Consider the following 24,700-nt stretch of genomic DNA (forward strand, 5'->3'; position numbering starts at 1 on the left):
ATGTGGGAATGAGCAGGCCCTACTCAGACATGGGTAACGGGCCTGGTGCACTGTAAATGCCAAACGGGACTCCCATCCCCAACCCACCACCCAGACAATAGAAAGGGCTGGAGGTTGACTTTTAATAATAAAGCACAAGAGGGAAAAGGTGGAGGGATTTGAGCAGGGTGGTCAGGTGTCCTACCACACCAGGGCCTGGGCTAGCTACACAAACTGCTGCTGCTGCTGTTGCTGCTTGGTGGCGGCCTTGCTGGCAAGGTCCTTGGCCTCCTCTGTAGCTGCCAGTGCTGTCCCCCTTGCCTTCTCCTTGGCTTCCTTGGCTGTCTCAACAAGGGGTTCGGAAGGGGCCTCACCTTGCAGCTTGGCCAAGATGTTTTCAAAGCCCTTCCTAGTCTTGGTCACAATTGCTCTTGAGCCAGGCAAGGCCAAATTCGTGGACAGCTTTGGAGACACCAAATAAGCTGGAGGAGACCCAGGCTTCCCAGTGGATTTTGGTCCAGCTGCTGTTATCAGAGTTCACACAGTAAACACATAGTTCTTCCACCACCAGCAGCTGGGCCTGGTTGATGTTCCAGGTGAAGGTGGTCATGGTCTAGTTCTGTGGGTCCACAATAGAATCCTCCAGGATGTACACCGAGGGAGCAACACTGGCAGGAAGCAGTCGCTCCGCCCAGCAGGGAATCCTGTTGGTCTTGGTCAGGAGACACTGGGTCAGGGGCCACCTCCTGGTGCACTCCGTCTTCGGTCAAGACATGTTTGCTATAGGGATTCGGGTGCTGCTGCCGGAAGGCAGCCAACACTTGGTCCCAGGAACTGTGGAGCAAGCAAGCTCTGGCCCAGAAATACTTCACCATCTTCCTGACCCGGGGTGGGGGTGTGTGCTGGGGGGTGGGAGGTGGCGGGGGAAGAGAGGGGTGGGGTGGGGGCACCACACCCCGCCCAAGCACAAGCAGCAGCCCTGGCCATGAGGGGTTGTCTGGCCACAAGCCTAGAGCCATTTTAAAATTACTTTTGGGAGCTGGACTGTTGTTCTTGGATTTAATACATTTTCATTCATTTCTGAATAGATTAAAATGCACGTAATTCAAAAGCCTAGAGAATAAAAGGATATAGGTTTCCTTCTCATTTCTAACCCCAGCACCCTCCAATCAACTTCTGCTCCTTAGGGGTGACTGCTGTTACCCAGCTTCTTGTGTGAAGTGTTGGAAATATTCTTTACCTATACATATGGATATGTATGTACGTATATGTATATGTGATCACCCCATTTTGAACACAAACGAGAGCTGTGCATACTGTTCTGAAATTTGTTTTTAAAATTTATTTTAATGTTTATTTATTTTTGAGAGAGACAGACAGAGTGTGAGTGGGGCAGGGGCAGAGAGAGAGGGAGACACAGAATCTGAAGCAGGCTCCAGGTCTGGGCTGTCAGCACAGAGCCCAATGCAGGCTCAAACTCATGAACTGTGAGATCATGACTTGAGCCAAAGCTGGACACTTAACCGACTGAGCTACCCAGGCACCCCTGAAATTTGCTTTTTATAAAAAAAATGTTTAATGTTTATTCATTTTTGAGAGACAGAGAGAGAGCATGAGCGGGGAAGGGGCAGAGAGAGAGGGAGACGCAGAATCTGAAGCAGGCTCCAGGCTGTGAGCTGTCAGCACAGAGCCTGACGTGAGGCTTGAACTCACGAACTGCGAGGTCATGACCTGAGCCTAAGTCAGACGCTCAACCGACTGAGCCACCCAGACGCCCTGAAATTTGCTTTTTTTAACTTAACAATATAACATGGAGATCAGTCCCTAATAGTACATAGTACTTCTTCATTCTTTGTTAATAACCACACAGTATTACATTATATCATAGTATGGATAGACTGAAGTTGTCCAATCAGTTCCCTGTAGCTGATCATTTGCTTTGTTTTCAACAATTTATTCTTTACATGGCAGTTCTTGAATGTGACATTGGAGGCTAAGCCTGGGCCATGTGGGGCCCTGGGATTTGTTTGGCTTATGGGAGTATTTGGATTATGGAGTATGGGATCTTTGAAAGATACTGACTCATTCTCTGACCAAGCTCTTCCTACCACCCTTTCCCTTGATTTTCTACTCACTCAACCTCTGGGCCCAGAATGGCAGTCTCAGCCCTTCACCATGACCTGCTCTCAGAGGTCCTCAGAACTCCTTCTACTCCATAAAACCCTCCTGGCCTGATTCCCTTGATTCAAGCCATGAGTCTACCAATGGGATCTTTGGGTAGAAAAGCTAGGGATAGAGACCCTGAATAGGTTGTAAATATTTATTGATCAATTCCTGAACTTACCTGGGCCTTCCTGCTTGTTCTTCATCTACTTGTCTGGTTTTGTATGGATTCTATTCTCCCTGTCTTCCAGAGGAATTCTCTGGGTCTCTGTCGGGGGTAGGACCTTACTTGTGGGTCTTAAAAAAAATGTGTCTTCCTGGGGTGCCTGGGTGGCTCAGTCCGTCACGTGTCTGACTCTTGATTTCGGCTCAAGTCGTGATCCTGCGTTGAGGCTCCGAGTCAGGTTCCCAGCTGAGCTTGGAGCCTGCCTAAGATTCTCTCTCCCTCTCCCTCAACCCCTCCCCCTACTTGTGTATGCATGCACTCTCTCGTGCACGTGTTCTCTCTCTCAAAATAAATAAATAAACATTTTTTAAAATGTACCTTCTTGTGGGAGAAGAAACCCTTCTACCTGTAATGGGATTGCATGGAATGGTTATTTACAGATAATCCAGCGCGCTAAATTTACAGATAAGGAAACTGAAGTGTGGATGAGGGGGAAGGGCTTACCCACGATAATGAGTGAGTGAGTGAAAGGGACAGGAAAGACACCGGAAGCTTTCATTTCCAGTTCTTACCCCTTCACTCTCTTCTCCAAGAGTTCAAACTCAGTCAACCTTTATTTTCAAACTCTAGTATATAAAGGTAACAGAATTGCAGTATTATTCATATGATGGATGACTACTTAGCAATAAAAAGGAATGAACTATAATACCTGTAAAAATATGGATGAACCTCAAAATATGATGCTGAACAGAAGAAACCAGATGCTAAAGAGTACATATCATATGATACCATTAGTATGAACTTCTAGAACAGGCAAAAGGAGTATGTATACTGACAGAGAGCAGGTCAATAGCTGCCTGTGATGGGTGGAAGGACCGACTGAGTACAAAGGGGAGCAAAGGAATTTTCTGGAGTGATGGAGTGCTCTATATTTTGACTGTGGGAGTGGTTACATGGTGTCAAAATTCATTACACCTCAGCAAAGTTGGCTTAAAAAGGAAAAAAAGGAAAAGAAGCAACATAGAAATATACTTACTCAATTTATTTAAGAAAGTACAATATTACCACTGACCTACATGTACAAAACCAACATTGACCAACTCATTTGAGAAGGGGAAGTTTAGCAGTTCATAACCCTTAGACAAGATGTTTTCCATCTTTGAAATGAAGTTGTCACAGATTTTGATCATAACATCATTTTCCTTAGGCTTTTGTTCAAGAATTTCCTCTGTCTCAAAATCATTCCTGACTTAGGTTGGATTAAAAAGCTACTGACTACTACCTCTTTGCTCTATATCAGAGTGATTTATTAGCTTGACAGATTTAATTTTTCTACTACAGAGGTCTTCAAAGTGTTTCAGTTCTGTCCTTAAGAAAGAAAAATTATTTGTACAAGTAATAACAACCATGGCTAATGTTAATTGTTTTCTATGTTCCAGGAGGTATTCTCAATGGTTTTCATGTAATATTTCATTACAGCTTCAGAACAATCACATAAGGGAGCTACTCTTATTATCCCCGTCTTGTAGGCTTGGAAAATGAGGCACAGAGAGCTTGAATTATCTGCCCAAGGCTTGACAGCTACTAAGTGATAGACTGGGATATGAATCTTATTAGCCTGGCTCTAGAGCCCATCTAGCTGTTAAGCACTATATGGCATTGACAACCAACATGACTCAAGAGTGATAGGGAAGCCCTTTTACCTTAGGATCCCTTCCTCACTGGTACCGGAAATTCCACCATTATAGCTTCCTCCCTCACAGTTAAGCATTTCCCTATTTAGATGCCTCCTAAAATACAACTAGTTAAGAGATTAGGAACACTAAATCCCTACACTTCTAGTTGATTGGGTTTTTTCACTGCACTCTCCACTGAATGGACTGAGAAACACAGACTGGGAGGTGGGAACAGGGCAGCAGGGCATTGAAGGGAATGAACAGAGAGGTAAAAGGTGGGAGCCAGATGTCCCAATTTTCCTAGGCTGGCCCTGTTCAACCTCACATCGACGGGGACTCTGGAAATATGACCCTATAGCTAATTGGCTCTGGTTCTCAGCCCAGAACTCTGGGAACAGGGAGTCAAGTGCATGAGAGGTGACAGGAGAGGCTCTTTGGAATGATGCTGGGAGTAGCTCAGCCTCTTTCTGAGCCAAGGTATTCCTTGGGGGAGGGCAGGTGGGACAAAGGGCATGATATGAATCCTCTCAGAAGGAGAGTCAGCTTCAGCCTCACTCTTTTGCCTTGGGGTAGTTGAATTCTATCCATTTGAATTCTACTTTTTAAAATTAAAATGTATTTTAAATGATGCAACAATTTATGTAAATTGAAACAAACAGATTTTGTAATTAAAAACATTGTAAGTATAAAATTCAAACAATCAAGATAAAGTTAAAGTCCCTTGACCATCTGTCATCCAATTCAAGAGACTTTCCACCACTGCCCCTGATTGGGAGTGTATCTTTTCCTTTTTTTTTTTTTTTTTTTTTTTTTTAAACAGAGGGAGAAGGCAAGCAAGGGAGGGGGCAGAGGGAGGGCGAGAGAGGGAGAATATTTTTCTTAAGTTTATTTATTTACTTTGAGAGAGAGAGAGCACACAAGCAAGTAAGGAAGGGAGAAAATCCCAAGTAGGCTCCACACTGCCAGCATGGAGATCAATGCGGGGCTCGATGTGGGGCTTGATGTGGGACTTGAACCCACAAACCATGAGATCACAACCTGAGTTGAAACCAGGAGTCAGATGCTTAATTGACTGAGCCACCCAGGCTCACTTAAGCAGGCTCCACGCTGAGTGCAGATCCTGATGTGGGGCTTGATCCCGCAACCCCGGGATCATGACCTGAGCCAAAATCAAGAGTCAGATGCTCAACCAATTGAGCCACTCATGTGCCCCTCCTTCCCTTTTTCTACTATATATATACATATGTGTGTGTGTGTGTGTGTGTGTGTGTGTGGAGTGTTTTGTTTCATTGGGCTTGTTTTGCTTTTGCTTCTAGTTTTAGAATTATGCTTTACATTTTTTTATTTACTTAATTACAGGGACATAGTTCAGAATTCCAAAGGTTCAATAGGGAATATAGTAAAACCCAGGTGCCCCTCCCTCCCCTGTTCCCACCATCCAGTCTCCTCCCTGGAGGCAAACACTAATTCTAGTTTCCTGTTATTCCTTCCAGAGGTATTCTAGGCAGTTAAAATCCAGTGCATATATACTTATATGTATTTTTCACACAAATAGAGACACTGTTCTGCACCTAGTTTTTTTTTTTTTTTTCACTTTACAGTGTATTTTGCAGACCTTTCCTTATCAGTAGCCTCACTTTTTTCTTACACATGCATAGTATCCCATTGTATTTATGCACAATGTGTGTCAATTCCCCTGTGGAAAGAAGGGTTGTTCTCAATATTTTATTATTACAAATAATGCTGCAATTAATATTTGCATCCATTACTTTGCATATTTATTCATAAGATGAACATTTATTAGTGGGGATTAGTCAGGTGAGGTTATTTGAAAAGTTTAAATAGCATTTTAAATGTTGATTGATATTACCAAATAGGCTTTAGGATGTACCAATTTTTACTGCTTATAAGTTTGTTTTTACATAAATATATCATATTATATACTCTGTCCTGAACACTCACATTTTCCACTTAGCAATATGACTTGAGTTCTACCTATGTCAATACACATAGACACATAGACCTACCTACCTCATAAAAAAACTGCCTTCCAGTTTCCCATTGTGTGGCTGTAGATAGCCTATTTAACTGTAGATAGTTTATTGAGGGACATTTGGGTAATTTTCAATTTTTTGCTGCCACAAAAAACACTACAATTACTATTTTTGTGTGAATATAATAGATTCAGAGAAATGACTTACAAGACTGATAGGTATACATATTTTAAATTTCTTTTTTTTTTAATTTTTTTAATGTTTATTTATTTTTGAGAGAGAGAAACAGAGTGTGATTGGGGGAGGGGCAGAGAGAGAGGGAGACACAGAATGTGAAGCAGGCTCCAGGCTCTGAGCTGTCAGCACAGAGCCCGACAGGGGGATTGAACTCACCAACCGTGAGGTCATGACCTGAGCTGAAGTCGGACGTGTAACCAACTGAACCACCCTGGGGCCCCTATATTTTAAATTTCAAAAAAATGCTCTCCCAAAATGTGCCAGGTTAGACTTCCACCAATGGTGCATGAAAGCTTTAGGTTTACATCTAGAAGCAGCCTATGTGTTTCACCCGGAATCAAAGCTCAAAGTTCCAGTTATCACTGGGATCATCTAGGCCCTGAGCCTCTCTCTGCAGGATGTGAGTGGACAAGCTGAGTGTTGGGAAGGAGGAGAATAGGCTAGGGATAGTCTGTCCCCCATTAGGCAGATGGTCACCTAGGTAACATAGCCCTCTCCAAAGAAAAGGCAAGGCTACTTTGGGAAAGAGTGAGCTCCTCATCACTAGAAGTGTCTGAATGGAAGTTTGGTATCAACAAATGTTCTGAGCATGTGCTCGGTGCCAGATCTTGGGCTCGGTGTCTTGACTCAGAAATGTGTCATATCCATTTCCTGCCCTCCCAGGGCTTGATAATCATGGGATCTCACTCCACATCGGGCTCCATGCTGAGTGTGGAGCCTGCTTAAGATTCTCTCTCTCTCTCTCTCTCTCTCTCTCTCTCTCTCAATCTTTAAAAAAAAAAAAAAGAAAAGAGAGAGTTGAAAGCTTAGCCGACTAAGCCACCCAGGTGCCCTCAAACATCCTTTAAATGCACAACTGAACCTTCAACAGTTTGGGTTTTTAACAGATGTTTGGGGAGATGAAGACTTGGGTTTACATGAAGTTTGGGATTCGAACTGAGACCCTTGAAGAGCTATACCCACAGTGATAGATTAGAAGAAAACAAACTTCTGACTACTAGCAAAGGAAACAAAAAGGATATATGTCCATCTTGACCTGGTATTTGGGTGCGGGAAAGAAATGATCTGAGAATCTGAAACCACACTCCTGTCCTCGATGAGTCTGGAGTTCAAATTTATATCACCTGAATGGCTGGTAAACTTTAAGGCTGAGAAATTCACACAAAAGGAGATGTACTCCCAAACCAACTCTCAGATGCCTAGGAGAAACAAATGCAAATCTTCTCTGGATGTCCTCCACCCCAGTTTCAGGCTATACAGAATTCCTATGTATAAAGCCCTTCCAAACATTATTTAATAATCCACAAGGAAACAATTGATGAAATACACAAGGAACAATCCACCATGAGCAAGATTCAGTAGACACAAGGAATCAGACTGCCAAAAACTTCAGATACTAGAATTATCAGATAGTGATTACCAAGTGCTGTTTAGAGACAGCTGCTTAGTGCTTTCTTTGGGAGTATGGAGAAAGAACCAACTCTCAGGTGGAACCAAAGTCTTCATAGAGATGGAAACTTGAAGAATGTGCCTTGAAAGATAAGTAGGACTTTGCCAAGTGAGGACAAGTGCTGTTGGATAGCCAGTGGGGTGTACACAGTAGAATGTACCAAGGAAATGACAATTCATAGTTTATTTTCTCAGGTGCAAATAGGGCACAAAAGTGGGGGATGAGTCAAGGGAGGTAGGTGGGGGGGTAGATCATGGTGGCCCTTGTGAGCCATCCTAAAGGACTTCAATTCTTAAACTAAGTGCAAAGGAAAGCCAGTGAAGAGTTTTAAGTGAAGGGTTTTAGGGGAAGGGTTAATGATACTCATTTGTTTGCTTATTCATTCATTCATTCATTCATTCATTCAACCAATGGGTATCAAACATAAAAAGTGGTTGTAGGATGGAGAATGGCAACAGGAGACCTGTTAGGAGAGTATAGTAGACATCTAGGGGAGGAATGCTAGTGACTCAGACCAGGGCAGTGGCAGTTAGGATGGAGAGGAGTAGGTTGATTTGACTAATCTTTAGGCCAAAGCTTGAAGGTGGATTATGTACAGGGATGGCCATTGGGAGAGGTCAAGGCTAATTCTCAGGTTTTTAGTTGAACAACTGAAAGACTGGTGGTGCCATTCACAGAGATAAGGAATTAAGGAGGAAGAGTGAGTTGTTGAAAGGAAGATCATGAGCTCAGTTTTAGATATTTGGAATTTAGGGGTGTCTGGGTGACTCAGTCAGTTAAGCGTCCAACTTCGGCTCAGGTCACGATTTCACAGTTCATGGCTTTGAGAGCCTCATGTCAACTCTGTGCTGACAGCTCAGAGCCTGGAGCCTGCTTCAGATTCTGTGTCTCCCTCTCTCTCTTCCCCATCCCCCCTCAAAAATAAATAAACATTAAAAAATTTAGATATTTGGAATTTAAAGTGTCAATGTCTAGTTTGATACACATGTCTGAATATCAATAAGTGAAACCTGGGCTGGAAATAAAGATATGAGAATCACCAAAATATAAATGGTAATTAAAGCCAGGGAAGAAATCCAGAGGTTGATTTCCATCTCCTGTTGTATTGGTTAGGAACTTTTGGTAGCAGGTGGCTAACAAACCAACTCAGACGGGATTAAACTAGAAAAGAAATTTGGTTGAAATGTTTAGCACTAATTGCCCTCAGGCAAGGTTTGATCCAGTGTCTCAAATAATGGAACTAAGATCCAGTCTTTTCTAATTTTTCCAAAACACTTCCTAGGAGTTGGCTTAATTCTTGACAGAGTCTCTTTGTGACCACATGCTAGTGTAGGGGAATGGCTCTACCTTGTCACCTGGTGACCTTACACATATTCATTCATATAAGCCACATGGGCAAAGGTTTGAAAAACTTAATCTGAGTCTTGGCAGACTGCCCCATGACCCTCCCAGAACATGAGAGGATGGGAGGCTTGTAAGACTCTGATGCCATGTTCTCCGGGCCTCCCTATCTCCCCTGGGAAGCTGTAATGAGAGTTTTCTTACTTCTTCCCAGGTTCTGAGGAGCTAATGGGACTTTCTACCCCATCCTACTAAGAATGGAGCTACAGAATAGAAAACCTGTTAACTGCAGCCTAGAATTGGCTCCTTAGCAACAAGGTACCTACAACTCACGTTGAAATTGCCCAGCCCTTTTTGTTTCAGTGTCATCCTTTTTGGTGTGGGGTACAAGGATCACAGGGAGCTGGCTTATTCTTGTTGTGTATGTAAGTAATAAACTGCTTACATTGAACATGGGTCATTGTACCTTTACCAGTTGAATTAGGCTTTGGCCTTGGCCTTGCCTTATCTTGTCTTGTACATATAAATTGCCAGCTGCTTCTAGGTCTGGGTGCTTCCAAACTCAAACCCAGCAGAAAAGAAAAGACCCATTTCCCCAAATGGCTCAATCCAAAATTCCAGAATTGAGGTGTTTTGTTTTGTTTTGTTTTGGTTTTAGCTCTATTGACCTGATTTGGGTCATATGCTTATTCCTGAACTAATCACTGTGGCTAGGGATTTGGAGTGTGTTGGTTAGTTTAAGCTATTTAGGCCCATTCCTGGAAATGAGTTGAGGTCAATCCCACTCAAATTACATAGCTGAGAATTCAGGGTCCTATTTGGAAAAGGGAAGGGAAAGGTGGAATGGATGCTAGGAAGCAACAAGCAAAGCCCACTGTACCTGTCTCTTTTTCCAAGGCAGGGAAGTCTGTGTGTATTGGGGGGAAGGGCATGAGGGGTCTGAATGCATAGTTTGTGGAGGGTATGGTTCCTGAGGAGAGGGGTTCAGAGACAGGAGGCTGAGCTACAGGAAGCCAGTCTTTTCAGGTTGTAGTTCTAGTTTATATCTTGGTCTTGTTTTCCCAACAGAATGGCTTTTGCAATGGTGAGCATTTGTGGGTAGGAGACAGGAAGAAAATTGAGAGGGCTGGAGGCACAGAGTCCCAGAAATCTGTCTTCAGGGCATTATGTAAGGCCAGGTTTCTGGTTCCTTTTGGGCCCTTACAACACTTGGGTGCAAGGGTTGAGGGAGCTGGTGTGGGTCTCCTAACTTGGTCTCACCAGACACCGAACCCAGGAAAAAGAGGCAGCTAGTATAGGAGACAGACGGTGAGAATCCTGGTTTCTGGAGAATCCTGGTTTCTCTGAGACTTAGTTTCCTAATCTGTACCATGAACTAGATCAGGTCTTTCCTACCTTATCAGTCTTAAGGATGCCTTCAATGATTTTTCCCTACATGCCATTGCCTTCCTCTCATCCTATTTATTGAGTTGTTACTGTTAATTTTTAAGTTTTTATATAGTTTGTTTTTTGATGAAAAAGCTACACATAGATCAAGCCAATGCTGTATCTTTAATTCTTCTTTTGTTTTTATAACAACCCTGTTTTCTTCCCCCCACTCTATTCTTACGTGTCTTTTGCTGATTTTCTTGAGTTCATTCTTTCTCATCCAGGTCATATCTTGCAAGTCTATGTGAGGGTTAATTCCTCTTTGCATAATCCAAGGAATTGTAAATTTTATCAAAGTCTGTTTGGCCATTGCTAAAGTGGGTTCAAAGTTGAAGACAAGGATAATTCCTCCAGTCTCACCTCTTGCTCATTTCACCCCACATTGGCCTCCCTCATTGCAAACTCAATCCCTTCCTCCCCATACACCCCATTGACGATTGCCAATTCTTTATATCCATGGTTCCCTCTCAATCTTTAGGTATCAGCTTAAATATCACTTCCTCAAACAGGCTTCCATTGACTACCCAATCTAGTCAATAGTAGGTCCTCTGTCATTCATTGTCATTGCTCCTGGTCTGTTGCCCTCACAGGTCTAATCATAAACTCTAATTATTTTGTCTGATTATTTCCATTTTGTATGACTCCCTGCTAGACTATAAACTCCAATATGAGAGGGACTGTGTCTATCTTTCTCACCACCGTTATTAGTGGATATTTGCCTTTTTCTTCCCATTCAGTGTCCAATCACCCCTTGCCTTCACTCATATGATTTCACCCAGCTGCCTTCAGGGTGTGCTGTCCTAAGACAAATAGTAAATTCATCATCTGACTTCTCACAAATCCTTTTCTCTTGCTGTTTTCACACAGCCATGAGGCAGGCATGGGACCTAATCTCAATCAATCTCATGCTCTTTCCAAGAACTTTGGATCTTGAAAGAAAAGATACAAGGCCATGAAAAACTGGTTAATGTTCACTCATTCCACTGGCGGTGCCTAGTTGATGTGGCAGGTGCCTCCTGCTTCCCAGGCCCTGTATTGTTTATTTGGGCCCTGATTGTTCCAAGTCTGGTTTACTCAGTCTTCCCTTTAGCCCTGTGAACTCCCGTGCCACCTCCTAGTCAACTTCCTTTATGTTAAAGGTGGCCAGAATCAGTCTGCTGTTTGGAATACAAGAAATGTACTGGATAGATTGTATCTCTACAGACTAGCATAGGACTCAGCAAAGGTAGGTGTCCAATAAATGCTAAAGGAACAATTACCCAGGTGTATGGCCTAAAACTGGTTACTTAATATCTTAGAGCCTCAATTTCTTCCTCCTGGGCAACCCACATACCATCTGGGATCTCTGGTTTCTCAGGACAGAAATCATCTTGCTTGTTCCTTTATTACCTCCCTTCTTTCAGTTCTCTACCCTCCCTTCTCAGCTACAAAACAACTTAACCCAACTCAACCCAAATTCCTCTCATTTTCTCAGGAAGAGCAGCTTAACCGCAATGTCTGGACCTAACATTCAGATCCTGGTTATGCTGTTTACAAGTTGTGTGACCTTAAACAAATTACTAAACTTCTTTGTTCTTCAGTTTCCTCATGTGCAGGTGGTGATAGGGAAATTATAGTAGTTGTAATAGTATATAATACATATGCTGATATATAAGAGTAATATATAATATATATCATATATATAATATATAATATATAGTAATATATAATCTATATAATAAATAATAGTATATACTATATATACATATATATTATATACATATATACTGAGATAAAACATGTGAAGCACTTAAAATAATGCTTAACACATAGTAAGCACTCAATAATGATAGCTATTATTACTATTTTCATCTTTTTGTTGCATAAGAATCTGGATACCTACACCTTCAGGGTAATGTTCTTCAAAATATGGCACCTGAACCACGAATACCAGAATAAACTGGAGAGATTAAAAGTGCAGCTTCCTGGGTTCCTTCCCAGACCTAGTGAATCACAGTTTCTAGGGCAGAGCTAGGAAATTTACATTTGAAAAATATATCTCCCAAATGATTGTTCATTTTTTATTTTTTATTTAAAAAATTTTTTTTTATTGTTTATTTATTTTTGAGACAGAGAGACAGAGCATGAATGGGGGAGGGTCAGAGAGAGAGGGAGACACAGAATGTGAAGCAGGCTCCAGGCTCTGAGCTGTCAGCACAGAGTCCGATGGCGGGGCTCGAACTCACGTACGGTGAGATCCTGACCTGAGCTAAAGTCGGCCACTTAACTGACTGAGCCACCCAGGTGCCCCTAAAATTCACCCATTTAAAGTATATAGCTCGGTGGTTTTGGTATATTCACAGAGTTGTACAACCATCACCACAATCTGATTTTAGAACATTTTTATCATTCCCAAAAGAAATCCTGTACTCATTAGCAGTCATTTCCTATTCTCTACCCCGCCAACCACCTCGGCTTTAGACAACCACTAATCTGCGTTCGATCTCTATAGATTTGCCTATTCTGGACATTTCACATAAATGGAATTATATACAATATGTGGTCTTTTGTGTTTGGCTTATTTTACTTAGCATGTTGTCAAGGTTCATCTATGTAGCATGTATCAGTACCTTTTTTTTTTTTTTTTTTTTTTTACTCAATGATAGTCCATTGGATAGATATACCACATTTTGTTCATCCATTCATAACAAACAAAATGGATATTTTCCTTGTTTCCACTTTTTGGGTATTATGAATAATAACTATGAACAAGCTGTGAACATTCATGTACAAGTTTTGTATGGATATCTGTTTCATTTCTCTTGGATATTAGTTAGGAGTTTAATTTTTAGTTCATATGGCAATTCTATGTTTAACATTTTGAGGAACTGCCAAACTGTTTTCCAAAGTGGGGGCAGCATTTTATATTCCCACCACCAATACATGAGGGTTCCAATTTCTCCACTTCCTTGCCAATACTTGTTATTATCTGCCTTTTATTGTAGCCACCTTCATAGGTGAGAGGTAATATCTCATTGCGGCTTTGACTTGTATTTCCCTAGTAACTAATGATGTTGAGCATCTTTTCACATGCTTATTGGCCATTTGTGTCTCTTTTGGAGATATGTCTAGTCCAATCCGTTGCCCATTTTTTTTTTTTTTTTTTTTTTACAGATTTTAAGTAATCTCTACACCCAACCTGGGGCTCAAATTTACAATTCCAAGATCAAGAGTCATATGCTCCACCAACTGAGCCAGCCGGGCACCCCACCCTTGTCCATTTTTAATTGGGTTATTTATTTTCCATTATTGAGTTATAAGAGTTCTTCATATATTCTGAATAAAAGTCCCTAATAAGATATATGATTTGCAGATATTTTCTTCCATTCTGTGAGTTGTCTTTTTATTTCTTGATAGTTCCCTTTGAGGCACAAGTTTTTAATTTTGTGAAATTCAATTTATTTATTTCTTCTTTTGTTGCCTGTGCTTTTGGTATCTAAAAAACCATTGCCTAACTCAAGGTCATGAAGGTTTACTCCTATGTTTTCTTCTAGGTGTCTTACAGTTCTTTTTCTAATATTTAGGTCTATGATCCATGCAAACTCATGTTTAAGAACCACTAGTTTGGGTCTACCTAAAATGTTTTTTCCTAAAGACAATCCTCACCCTAAGAAGAACTTTTAAGTCATCTGTAGGATGATGTAAACAAAAATAAAACAGCTAACTAATATATACCCAGCAAATGGTATGGACTAACCATTTTACATTACATAATCTTGTTCAATCTTCACCAAGAGGTTTGTGTTATAATCACCTCCACTTTTCATGATGTAATACACTTCACTCTATGATGATGTAATACATATATCTCCTCCTTTTATGTCAAAGAGGATACCAACACTTGTATCTTCAGGAAGGGAGGTTATACAGACTAAATAAGCTCATTTGTGTTAAAAGTATGGCACAGTGCTTGGCAGAACAGGGCTCAAAGGATGAGAATGCCTCTTTCTATTCCTTTCTTTTTTTTTTTTAATTTTTTTTTAACGTTTTATTTATTTTTGGGACAGAGAGAGACAGAGCATGAACAGGGGAGGGGCAGAGAGAGAGGGAGACACAGAATCGGAAGCAAGCTCCAGGCTCTGAGCCATCAGCCCAGAGCCTGACGCGGGGCTCGAACTCACGGACTGCGAGATCGTGACCTGAGCTGAAGTCGGACGCTTAACCGACTGAGCCACCCAGGCGCCCCGCCTCTTTCTATTCCTTTCTAATTGCCTCTCCCACTGAAGACCTACCCCTCCCATTGGTCAAGAAAGCTATCAGCTCCAGGGCTGATTTTTGTATTCTCCTAGCATCCTGCTCTGTTTTTTCCCTTTACTCATTATGATTTGTGATTTTACTTTTGTGTTACTCTTAAGATTATCACATCTCTTCAGCTACTCTCCAACTTCCAAAAAGGCATAAGGTGCAATTTTGCCACTGGAATATTCCCCAATACCCTGTATAGAGCCTGGGGATATAGTGATCTTTTAAAAATATATAGCTGACTGGGGCACCTGGGTGGCTCAGTCGGTTAAGAGACCAACTCTTGATTTCAGCTCAGACCACGATCTCATGGTTTGTGAGTTGGAGCCCTGCATTGGGCTCCATGCTGTCAGTGTGGAGCCTGCTCTCTTTCTCTCTCAGCCCCTCCCCTGCTCAATCTCTCTCTCTCTCTCAAAATAAAGAAAGAAAGAAATTAAAAATATATATACACCTGACTACATCACTTTTTGGTCTAAAATCCTCCAATGGCACATGGATTACCCTTTGAATAAATTCCCAAATTCCCAACTACGGCAAACAAGTCCCTACCTAATTGGCCACGATCTGCCTCTCCCCCGTACCTTCTATTACTCTCTCCACTTGGAACACACTTGTTTTCTCTCTCAAACACATTTACTGTTCCCTGATTCAGAGTCTGTTTCCTCCACTTGTCAGCTCTGATTAGTTTCTCATCCTTTATGTGTCAGCTCAAATGTCACCTCTTCCCAGAGACTTCCCTGACTGCCCTGTCCAGTGCTACCACCACACTTCTACCAAGTTATTCTTTTTTTCCCCCACCAAGTTATTCTTGATCATACCAGCTGTTTCATCTTATCTACAGACCTGAAATTTTCTTATGTATTTATTTAATATTAATTATTGTAGCTAACATTTAAGCACTCAAATAAACACTTTTCATACATTAATTAATGAAGTAGTGTGCTAATTAATGCTTATCAATGGGTTCTCCAAAGTCCAAAACTCTGATTTGTAGTGCCTGATTTCTGTGTGTAAACACGCTCATTGGGAGGGATTTCAAGATACTAACCTGACAACACCAGTATAGGAATTGATGGGCAGTGGCACGCCATTATACAATATTTGCCATAGTGATACAGTAGTGATAAATAACCTCAAAAACAAGAACCATATGATCCTCTCAATAGATGCAGAGAAAGCATTTGACAAAATACAGCATCCTTTCTTTTTTTTTTTTTTAAGATTTTTTTTTTCAACTTTTTTTTTTTATTTATTTTTGGGACAGAGAGAGACAGAGCATGAATTGGGGAGGGGCAGAGAGAGAGGGAGGCACAGAATTGGAAACAGGCTCCAGGCTCCGAGCCATCAGCCCAGAGCCTGACACGGGGCTCGAGCTCACGGACCGCGAGATCGTGACCTGGCTGAAGTCGGACGCTTAACCGACTGCGCCACCCAGGCGCCCCAATCCTTTCTTGATAAAAACCCTCAAGAAAGTAGGGATAGAAGGAGCATACCTCAAGATCATAAAAGCCATATATGAATGACCCAATGCTAATATAATCCTCAATAGGGAAAAACTGAGAGCTTTCCCCCTAAGGTCAGGAAAAAGACAGGGATGTCCACTCTCGCCACTGTTATTCAACATAGTATTGGAAACATTAGCCTCTGAAATCAGACAGCACAAAGAAATAAAAGACATCCAAATCATCCAGGAGGAGGTCAAACTTTCACTCTTCGCAGATGACATGATACTCTATATGGAAAACTCTAAAGATTCCACCAAAAAACTGCTAGAACTGATTCATGAATTCAGCAAAGTTGCAGGATATAAAAATCAATGCACAGAAATCAGTTGCATTCCTATACACCAACATTGAAGTAACAGAAAGAGAAATCAAGGAATCGGTCCCATTTACAATTGCACCAAAAACCCATAAAATATTTAGGAATAAATCTAACCAAAGAAGTGAAAAATCTATACACTGAAAACTACAGAAAGCTTATGAAAGAAATTGAAGAAGACACAAAAAAATGGGAAAAGATTCCATGCTCCTGGATAGGAAGAACAAATATTGTTAAAATGTTGATACTACCCAAAGCAATCTACATATTCAATGCAATCCCTGTCAAAATAACACCAGCATTCTTCACAGAGCTAGAACAAATAATCCCAAAATTTGTATGGAACCACAAAAGACTCCGAATAGCCAAAGCAATCTCGAAAAAGAAAACCAAAGCAGGAGGCACCACAATCCCGGACTTCAAGCTATACTACAAAGCTGTAATCATCAAGACAGTATGGTACTGGCACAAGGACAGACACTCAGATCAGTGGAACAGAATAGAGAACCCAGAAATGGACCCACAAACGTATGGCCAACTAATCTCTGACAAAGCAGGAAAGAATATCCAATGGAATAAAGACAGTCTCTTCAGCAAGTGGTGCTGGGAAAACTGGACAGCGACATGCAGAAGAATGAACCTGGACCACTTTCTTACACCATACACAAAAATAAACTCAAAATGGATGAAAGACCTAAATGTAAGACAAGAAACCGTCAAAATCCTCGAGGAGAAAGCAGGCAACAACCTCTTTGACCTTGGCCACAGCAACTTCTTACTCAACGTGTCTCTGGAGTCAAGGGAAACGAAAGCAAAAATGAACTACTGGGACCTCATCAAAATAAAAAGCTTCTGCACAGCTCAGGAAACAATCAGCAAAACTAAAAGGCAACTGACAGAATGGGAGAAGATATTTGCAAATGACATATCAGATAAAAGGTTAGTATCCAAAATCTAAAAAGAACTTATCAAATTCAACACCCAAAAAACAAATAATCCAGTGAAGAAATGGGCAAAAGACATGAATAGACACTTCTCCAAAGAAGACATCCAAATGGCCAACCGACACATGGAAAAATGCTCAACATCACTCATCATCAGGGAAATACAAATCAAAACCACCATGAGATACCACCTCACACCTGTTAGAATGGCTAACATTAACAACTCAGGCAACAACAGATGTTGGAGAGGATGCGGAGAAAGAGGATCTCTTTTGCATTGCTGGTGGGAATGCAAGCTGGTGCAGCCACTCTGGAAAACAGTATGGAGGTTCCTCAAAAAACTAAAAATAGAACTACCCTACGACCCAGCAATTGCACTACTAGGCATTTACCCACGGGATACAGGTGTGCTGTTTTGAAAGGACACATGCACCCCCATGTTTATAGCAGCAAGATCAACAATAGCCAAAGTATGGAAAGAGCCCAAATGTCCATCGATGGATGAATGGATAAAGAAGATGTGGTATATATATACAATAGAGTATTACTCAGCAATCAAACAGAATGAAATCTTGCCATTTGCAACTACATAGATGGAACTGGAGGGTATCATGCTAGGTGAAATTAGTCAGAGAAAAACAAATATCATATGACTTCATTCATATGATGACTTTAAGAGACAAAACAGATGAACATAAGGGAAGGGAAACAAAAATAATATAAAAACAGGGATGGGCTAAATGGGTAAGGAGCACTAAGGAATCTACCCCTGAAATTATTGTTGCACTATATGCTAATTTGGATGTAAATTAAAAAAAAATTAAATTAAAAAAAAGAGCACAGATAAAACAAAAGTGTAGTAAAAAAGTAAGTAATAGGGGCGCCTGGGTGGCGCAGTCGGTTAAGCGTCCGACTTCAGCCAGGTCACGATCTCGCGGTCCGTGAGTTCGAGCCCCGCGTCGGGCTCTGGGCTGATGGCTCAGAGCCTGCAGCCTGTTTCAGATTCTGTGTCTCCCTCTCTCTCTGCCCCTCCCCCGTTCATGCTCTGCCTCTCTCTGTCCCAAAAATAAATAAAACGTTGAAAAAAAAATTATAAAAAAAAAAGTAAGTAATAAGTTTTGAGTATTTATTACCTTGCTTTAATATAACTTATTTAATTGTAAGTTTATATAATTTAATTTTTGATAATGGCTGTGTTTTAAAAGCGACCAGCAAAATTTCTAAACATTCCTCAATCCTTTCTGGCTAGCTCATAAGGACCGGCTAACATGCAGCGTTATTTTCCACATGAGGTACCTGAGGCACAGAAAGATTAAGCAACTTGTTCAAGGCTGCAGAGCAAACAGAGCACTCCAAAACGTGTCCTCAGAACACAATATAGTGCCCGGCGTATAGTTGGTGTTCAATAAACAATTGCAGAATACATAAATGAGTACATATTTAATATTATTTTTAAAACATAAAAGGGAAACATCCTAACATTTAAAACTTACACAAAAGAGTGAAATTAACAACTACTCAAAACTTGCTCATTATTCTAGTAAGATACGCCTTCACTTGCTTACTTAGCAGCGCCGAGCGCTTTTACGAAACACCTGCTCTCTCAAGAGACGTCGCCCAACCCTTTACTACAAGCTTGAGAAGCCCCGCTCTACGTCGCCCCGCCCCGTCTCACCGCAAAGCTTCCTGGGAGTGGTAGTCCCCAGTATGGGTGCTCCGGTGGCAGCAGCAAGGCGCGCCTGGCCGCGGAACTACAGAGGGTGGCGCACAGGTCGCGAGGCTTTTCCGCCTCACGTTTCCCTCCCCGCCTGCGCGCCCACCCCAGCTATCATGGCGGCTCCCTTGGCTCTGGTGCTGGTAGTGGCCGTGACCGTGCGGGCGGCCTTGTTCCGCTCCAGTCTGGCCGAATTCATTTCCGAACGGGTGGAGGTGGTGTCCCCACTGAGTTCTTGGAAGAGAGGTGAGGCCACTGGCTGGAGTAGGTGGCCAGGCCCCGCCTGTGCTCTCCTGGCCTCAGTGAATGGGAGGCGGGGGCAGTGGCCTCAAGCACAAGATTCTGAGGGAATTGACCCGCTCTGGCGCCCTCGGGGAGGGTGGGAGGGCGGAGCCTGAGGGCGGGGCTGCCGAGGGGAGGGGGCGTAGGACTGTGGGGCCAGGTTTGGGCCCTAGGGGCCTACTCACCTGAGGCGTGGGGAGCTGAGGGGGTGTGTCCCCCTCGGGTCCTGAGCAGAGGGGCGTGGCCTGAGAAAGGATAGATATAAGAAAAGGGCGTGCTGGGTGGATTGGGATTTGCAGAGGTGATTCGGTTTTGGTGAGGGATTGTAGGTGGTGCTTCCTGGGGTATGGGATAGTGTGTGAGGGGTTCCCTGAGTGAGGGGACCTATCTTGCCTAAGCCAGTAGAGTGTGTGAGTGTGCTTAGACGCGTGTTCTCGGTCTGGGACTTGTACTACAGCATTTCCTACTGTTTCTTAAATTCTTCATCCACTATTTTATACCAGTGCCTACAGTGAGACAGAATTTGTGCTGAAGGATCCACAGGCTAGTGGGAGAGACAGATAGTTATAATCCTTTTTGGAAAATGTTCTTCCCGTGTACATCCAGTTCCTTTCTTGGAGTTTCAACCCTGAAGGAAGTGTCCTCTCTTTTTCCAGTTTCCTGAGGATGTGGGCTGTGAGCTAACTGTTGAGGGATGTAGAATTTGGAAAGGGAGATTAGAGAAAGAATTCCTGGTAGCGGAAGGTAAACAGGACCAAGAAAATGTTGAAGGGTGCAAAATGTACAAAGTGAAGGAGAAATGGGGTAGGGGTTAGGTTAGGGCCAGAATTTAAGACTTATAAAAAAAACTTTCTTTACCTAAGTACAGTGTACATCAATGCACTGTATATTAAGTGTTGAACTCAGTGAATTTTTATAAACTGTATACACATGTAGCCAGCACCCCTAGCCAGCACCCAGATCAAAAAACAAAACATTACAGGAGTAACAGCACCCCAGAAGTTCTCTTTGTGTCCCTGAACTTTAAATGCTAGAGTTTTGATGTTATCCCATAGACATTCTGGAATGGGGAATGGCGTAATGAATAGTTGTTTTATGAATAATTCAAGCTTAGGTTTCTAAAAATACTATATATGAAAGGCTATGGTAAGCCTCTGATCCCCAAGTTATTCTGTGTGTTAGATGGTGTTATTTCCCCCATTTTACAGATGAGGAAACCAAAATTTAGAGAAGTTAAGTAATATGCCCAGGTTTCCCAGTTGACAAATGGTGATAAAGGTAGTAGTAATTCTTATGTGTGATGGTGAGAGCTTACACTTGATAATCCTTGCATATAATATTTGCATATAGTTATTTGTTGAACCAACTGAATTGTTTGGGTTGAAGCCACTTGGTTCCTGCTTTCTTCTGGCTACCAAAAGCCCCAAGGCAGTATTAGGCCCTCCTTCCTCTGTTCTCTTAGCACTTTATACATAACTTCTATTAAGAGTATGTCTCACTTTTTATTATAATTATTTGTTTATATCTGGTTTCTCCATTGTAGTATGAGTTCCTTGCAGGCCAAAACTGTTTTACTCATTACTGAATCCTTTGTGCCTTGCATAGAGTAATTAGTTGTATTGTTACTATTAAATAAATGTTGAAGAAAAGAAAACATAAGATCTGGTTACATATAGGAAGGGCAGGGTGAAGGATCCTAAGATGAGGCAATATAATATGGTGATTAAGAGCACAGGGTCTGGGATCTTTAAAAGGGTTTGAGTCTTCTTTTGCTTCTCTACATATATCTGTATGATCTCCAACATAATTTTTCTCATCTGTAAAATAGGAAGTTATAATATGTACCCCATTAAATGAGATAATCCATGTTTAAGCTCTTAGCACAATAATGAAAGCCAAAACAGCTAATTCTAGGATTTTGAATCTAAATAATCAGGAGAACAATTGTGATATTGGCTAAAATAGGTGAGTTAGAAAGGATAGCAGTAAGTGTTTGATGTATGTATAGGGTGATAGTATGATATTCAGAGGTTTAGGTCTGGAGCTTGGGGCCAGTGTCAGAGCTAGAGAGAGATTTGCTAATCACCTATCTGAATCTGATGGGGTCAGAATAATTATTTGTCCTGTTTTAAGCGGGGTTGGTACATCTGTATCACTTGTCTTCAGAATATACTTTAAGACGGGATATTTTAAAAAGCAAGTGATTGTATTTAACCCTAAAAGGCAGGCATTTAAAAATACTGAAGTAGGAGCCCCTCTGGTTTCACATGGCATTCATTCATTCCACATGAGTTTTTTGAGTGACCAGTTGTTTGGGTGAAGGACTGTGAATCCAAATAGATTTTGGTTGACTGTAACCATAGAGTGATTTTTAATGGGAATAAATGAGAAGTTGTAAACTTGGAGGAGATGATTCTTGTCTTCAAATATCTGAAGGGTTTTAACTTGGCATGTTGTCAATTCTTTCATGTGCAGATGACAGAATCCCAACTCAAACTGCGCAAATTATAATAAAAAGTGAACTTATTGGCCTACATAACAGAACAATTCAGGCAGGGTAGATGGTGACTTCAAATCTAGCTAGATCCAGAGACTCAATGATCTCATCATGACTAATTCTTTCTCTATCTTGGCATTGACTGCATTCAGGAGGGCTCTTCTTGGGTATTGGCAAGATTGGCCCCAATAGTCTCTGACTTTTATATCCTCACAGTGTCAGGTCCAGTGGAAGGAGAGTGACTGTTCTTCAACAAACATAATGAAAGCCTTGGAATTGAGTCACATTGAACTTATTTGGGTTATATGCCAATTCTTAAGCCAATTACTGTGGTCAGCCTAAGTCATGTATCCATATACATATTATATGTATCCTACTGGCTGGCTCAGTTGGTGGAGCGTGTGACTCTGGATCTTGGGATTGTGGGTTTGTGCTCCATGTTGGGTGTAGAGATTACTTAATAAAACCTTAAAAATAATATCTATCTATCTACATCTTTGGAGAGGGGACAACCTTCCAAACTATGGAAGAGGGGGCATCCTATAGGAAGACCAGAGTGCTATTACCAGAAGAGGGGGAAATTGATGCTGGGTAGGTGAAAATAACGGATACCCATTATAATAGGAAAGACATTTTTTCTATGTCATTCATTTCTACAGACCCATCAGTTTATTTGGTAGTTCAACTAAAATTTATATAAATATTTTACTTGACAAAAATGTAAGCATGTGCTTCTCAGACAGTAACTAACACTAATATAATGCTTTCTATATGACAGGCACTGTTCTAAGCATTTTAGATATGTCTAAGAACTAATTTAATCACCACAATGGCCCTAAGATGTAAATAGTTTTATGTGTAAATACCCCATTTTATAGATGAGAAAATGGAAGCACAGAGAGATTAAGTTACATACATAATGTTTTATGTGAATAGCTGGGAGTCTTTAGGCGTTGCTGTTCCACCAGAGTGCACTCTATACCATCTTGCATAGAAATCTGTCAGAAATAATTTTGGAACTTTTTTTTAAAATCATATATTTTTTTAATCATATATTTTAATCAAATATATCATATATATTTTTTAATCATATATATTCCTCAGCCTTTGCTCTAATGATTAGGAATCAATATGGGCTTAGCTTCTTGAGTTTAGGGTAGAGCCCAAGCTATAAGTGCTTATTTAGAAACCCACCTCCAATGCAGCTATGAGGGTCAGGGTCAGGAAGAACACTTCTGATAGCACTACTTTAAAAAAACCAGAACTTTTATTGTTAAACAAAATGGAGAATTAATAAACCACACACAACAATGTATTGCACAGTGAATTATTATAAGCAAAACACATTTGTAGGCATCATCCAAATCAAGAATCAGAACTTTGTCACTTATTCCGGAAGCCCTTACGTATGCCCCATTTTAGGCACAGCCCCTCAGCACCTTCATTAAATAACCATTATCCTGACTTTTATAGTCATGACATCTTTTTTTTTTTTAATTTATTTATTTTGAGAGAGACAGAGACAGTGCAAGTTGGGGAGGTACAGAGAGAGAGGGAGACAGAGAATCCCAAGCAGGCTCTGTACTGTCTGCTTGGAGCCTGACGTGGGGCTTGAACTTATGAAACTGTGAGATCATAACCTGAGCTGAAACCAAGAGTCAGATGTTTGACTGAGCCACCCAGGTGCCCCCATGACATCTTTTTTTTTTTTTTTAAGTTTGTTTGTTTGTTTGTTTAGAGAGAGAGAGAGAACAAGCCGGGGAGGGGTAGAGAGAAGGAGAGTGTGAGAATCCCAAGCAGGCTCCACACTGTCAGCACAGCCCCCGACATGGGACTTGAACTCATGAACCATGAGATCATGACCTGAGCTGAAATCAGGAGTTGGATGCTTAACCATCTGAGCCATCCAGGCATCCCTATACTTATGACATTTTTACATCCTCTTTGTTTTATTGCTCTGATGAGTGTCCCTAGTTACTATAGCTTAGTGTTGCCCTTAAACGTTTTTATATGTGGTTTAAGTCTCCCCTAATCTTTAAGGTCCCCATCCATCCCATCCTTTTCTTATCTGTTGAAGAACCCAGACCATTTGACCTCTAGTGTTTCCCATAGTTTGGACTTTACTGATTGTATATTCATGGTTCAGTTTAACATATTCGCGTGTTCATTGTGTTTCCTGCAAATTGGCAGTGGGATCCAGAGACTGGATACCACTACTTTTTTTGTTTTTTAGCTTTTTACTTGAAATAATTTTATATTTATAAAACATTTGCAAAGATAAGACAGAGATATCATGTATACCCTTGATCCAGCTTCCCTTCATGTTTACATTCTGCATAATTAGAGTACATTGGTCAGAACTAAGACAATACTAAGACAATAATGTCCATATAATACCATTAAACAAATTGTAGTTGCTCAGAGTTTACCATTTTCCCACTATTCTTTTCCTGTTCCAGCATCTGATTTAGGATCATATATTGCATTTAGTGGTGGGCCCTCGTTCTTTTTCTATTGGTGAGAGTTCCTTAGCTTTGCGTTGTCTTTTATGACTGTGACACTTTTGAAACATACTGGTCAAGTATTGTACAAACAATGTCTCCCAATTTGGGTTTGTCTAATGTTTCTCATAGTAAGATTGAGATCGTGGATTTTGGGGAAAAGTCCCACTGAAATGATGTGATCTTCTCAATGTATTGGATTGAGGTACATCATATTGAAATGGCT

General features: G+C 41.2%; 1 protein-coding gene and 1 pseudogene across 1 annotated transcript in view; one reads left to right on the top strand and one right to left on the bottom strand.

Annotated features, from left to right (window-relative positions):
* Nucleotides 1–146: 146 nt before the first annotated feature.
* Nucleotides 147–854, bottom strand: LOC115510175 (annotated as a pseudogene).
* An 18,442-nt stretch (nucleotides 855–19,296) lies between these two features.
* The window catches only part of PIGU (phosphatidylinositol glycan anchor biosynthesis class U), an 83,994-nt gene continuing 78,590 nt past the window's right edge, over nucleotides 19,297–24,700 (top strand). Inside the window, exon 1 of the mRNA XM_030309750.2 lies at nucleotides 19,297–19,440. Within this exon, the coding sequence (XP_030165610.1) occupies nucleotides 19,311–19,440 (130 nt within the window). The 5' untranslated portion in view covers nucleotides 19,297–19,310. The remainder of the gene's footprint in view (nucleotides 19,441–24,700) is intronic.

The sequence above is a fragment of the Lynx canadensis genome, chromosome A3 (assembly GCF_007474595.2).
Source record: "Lynx canadensis isolate LIC74 chromosome A3, mLynCan4.pri.v2, whole genome shotgun sequence".
In the NCBI taxonomy this organism is placed as follows: Eukaryota; Metazoa; Chordata; class Mammalia; order Carnivora; family Felidae; genus Lynx; species Lynx canadensis.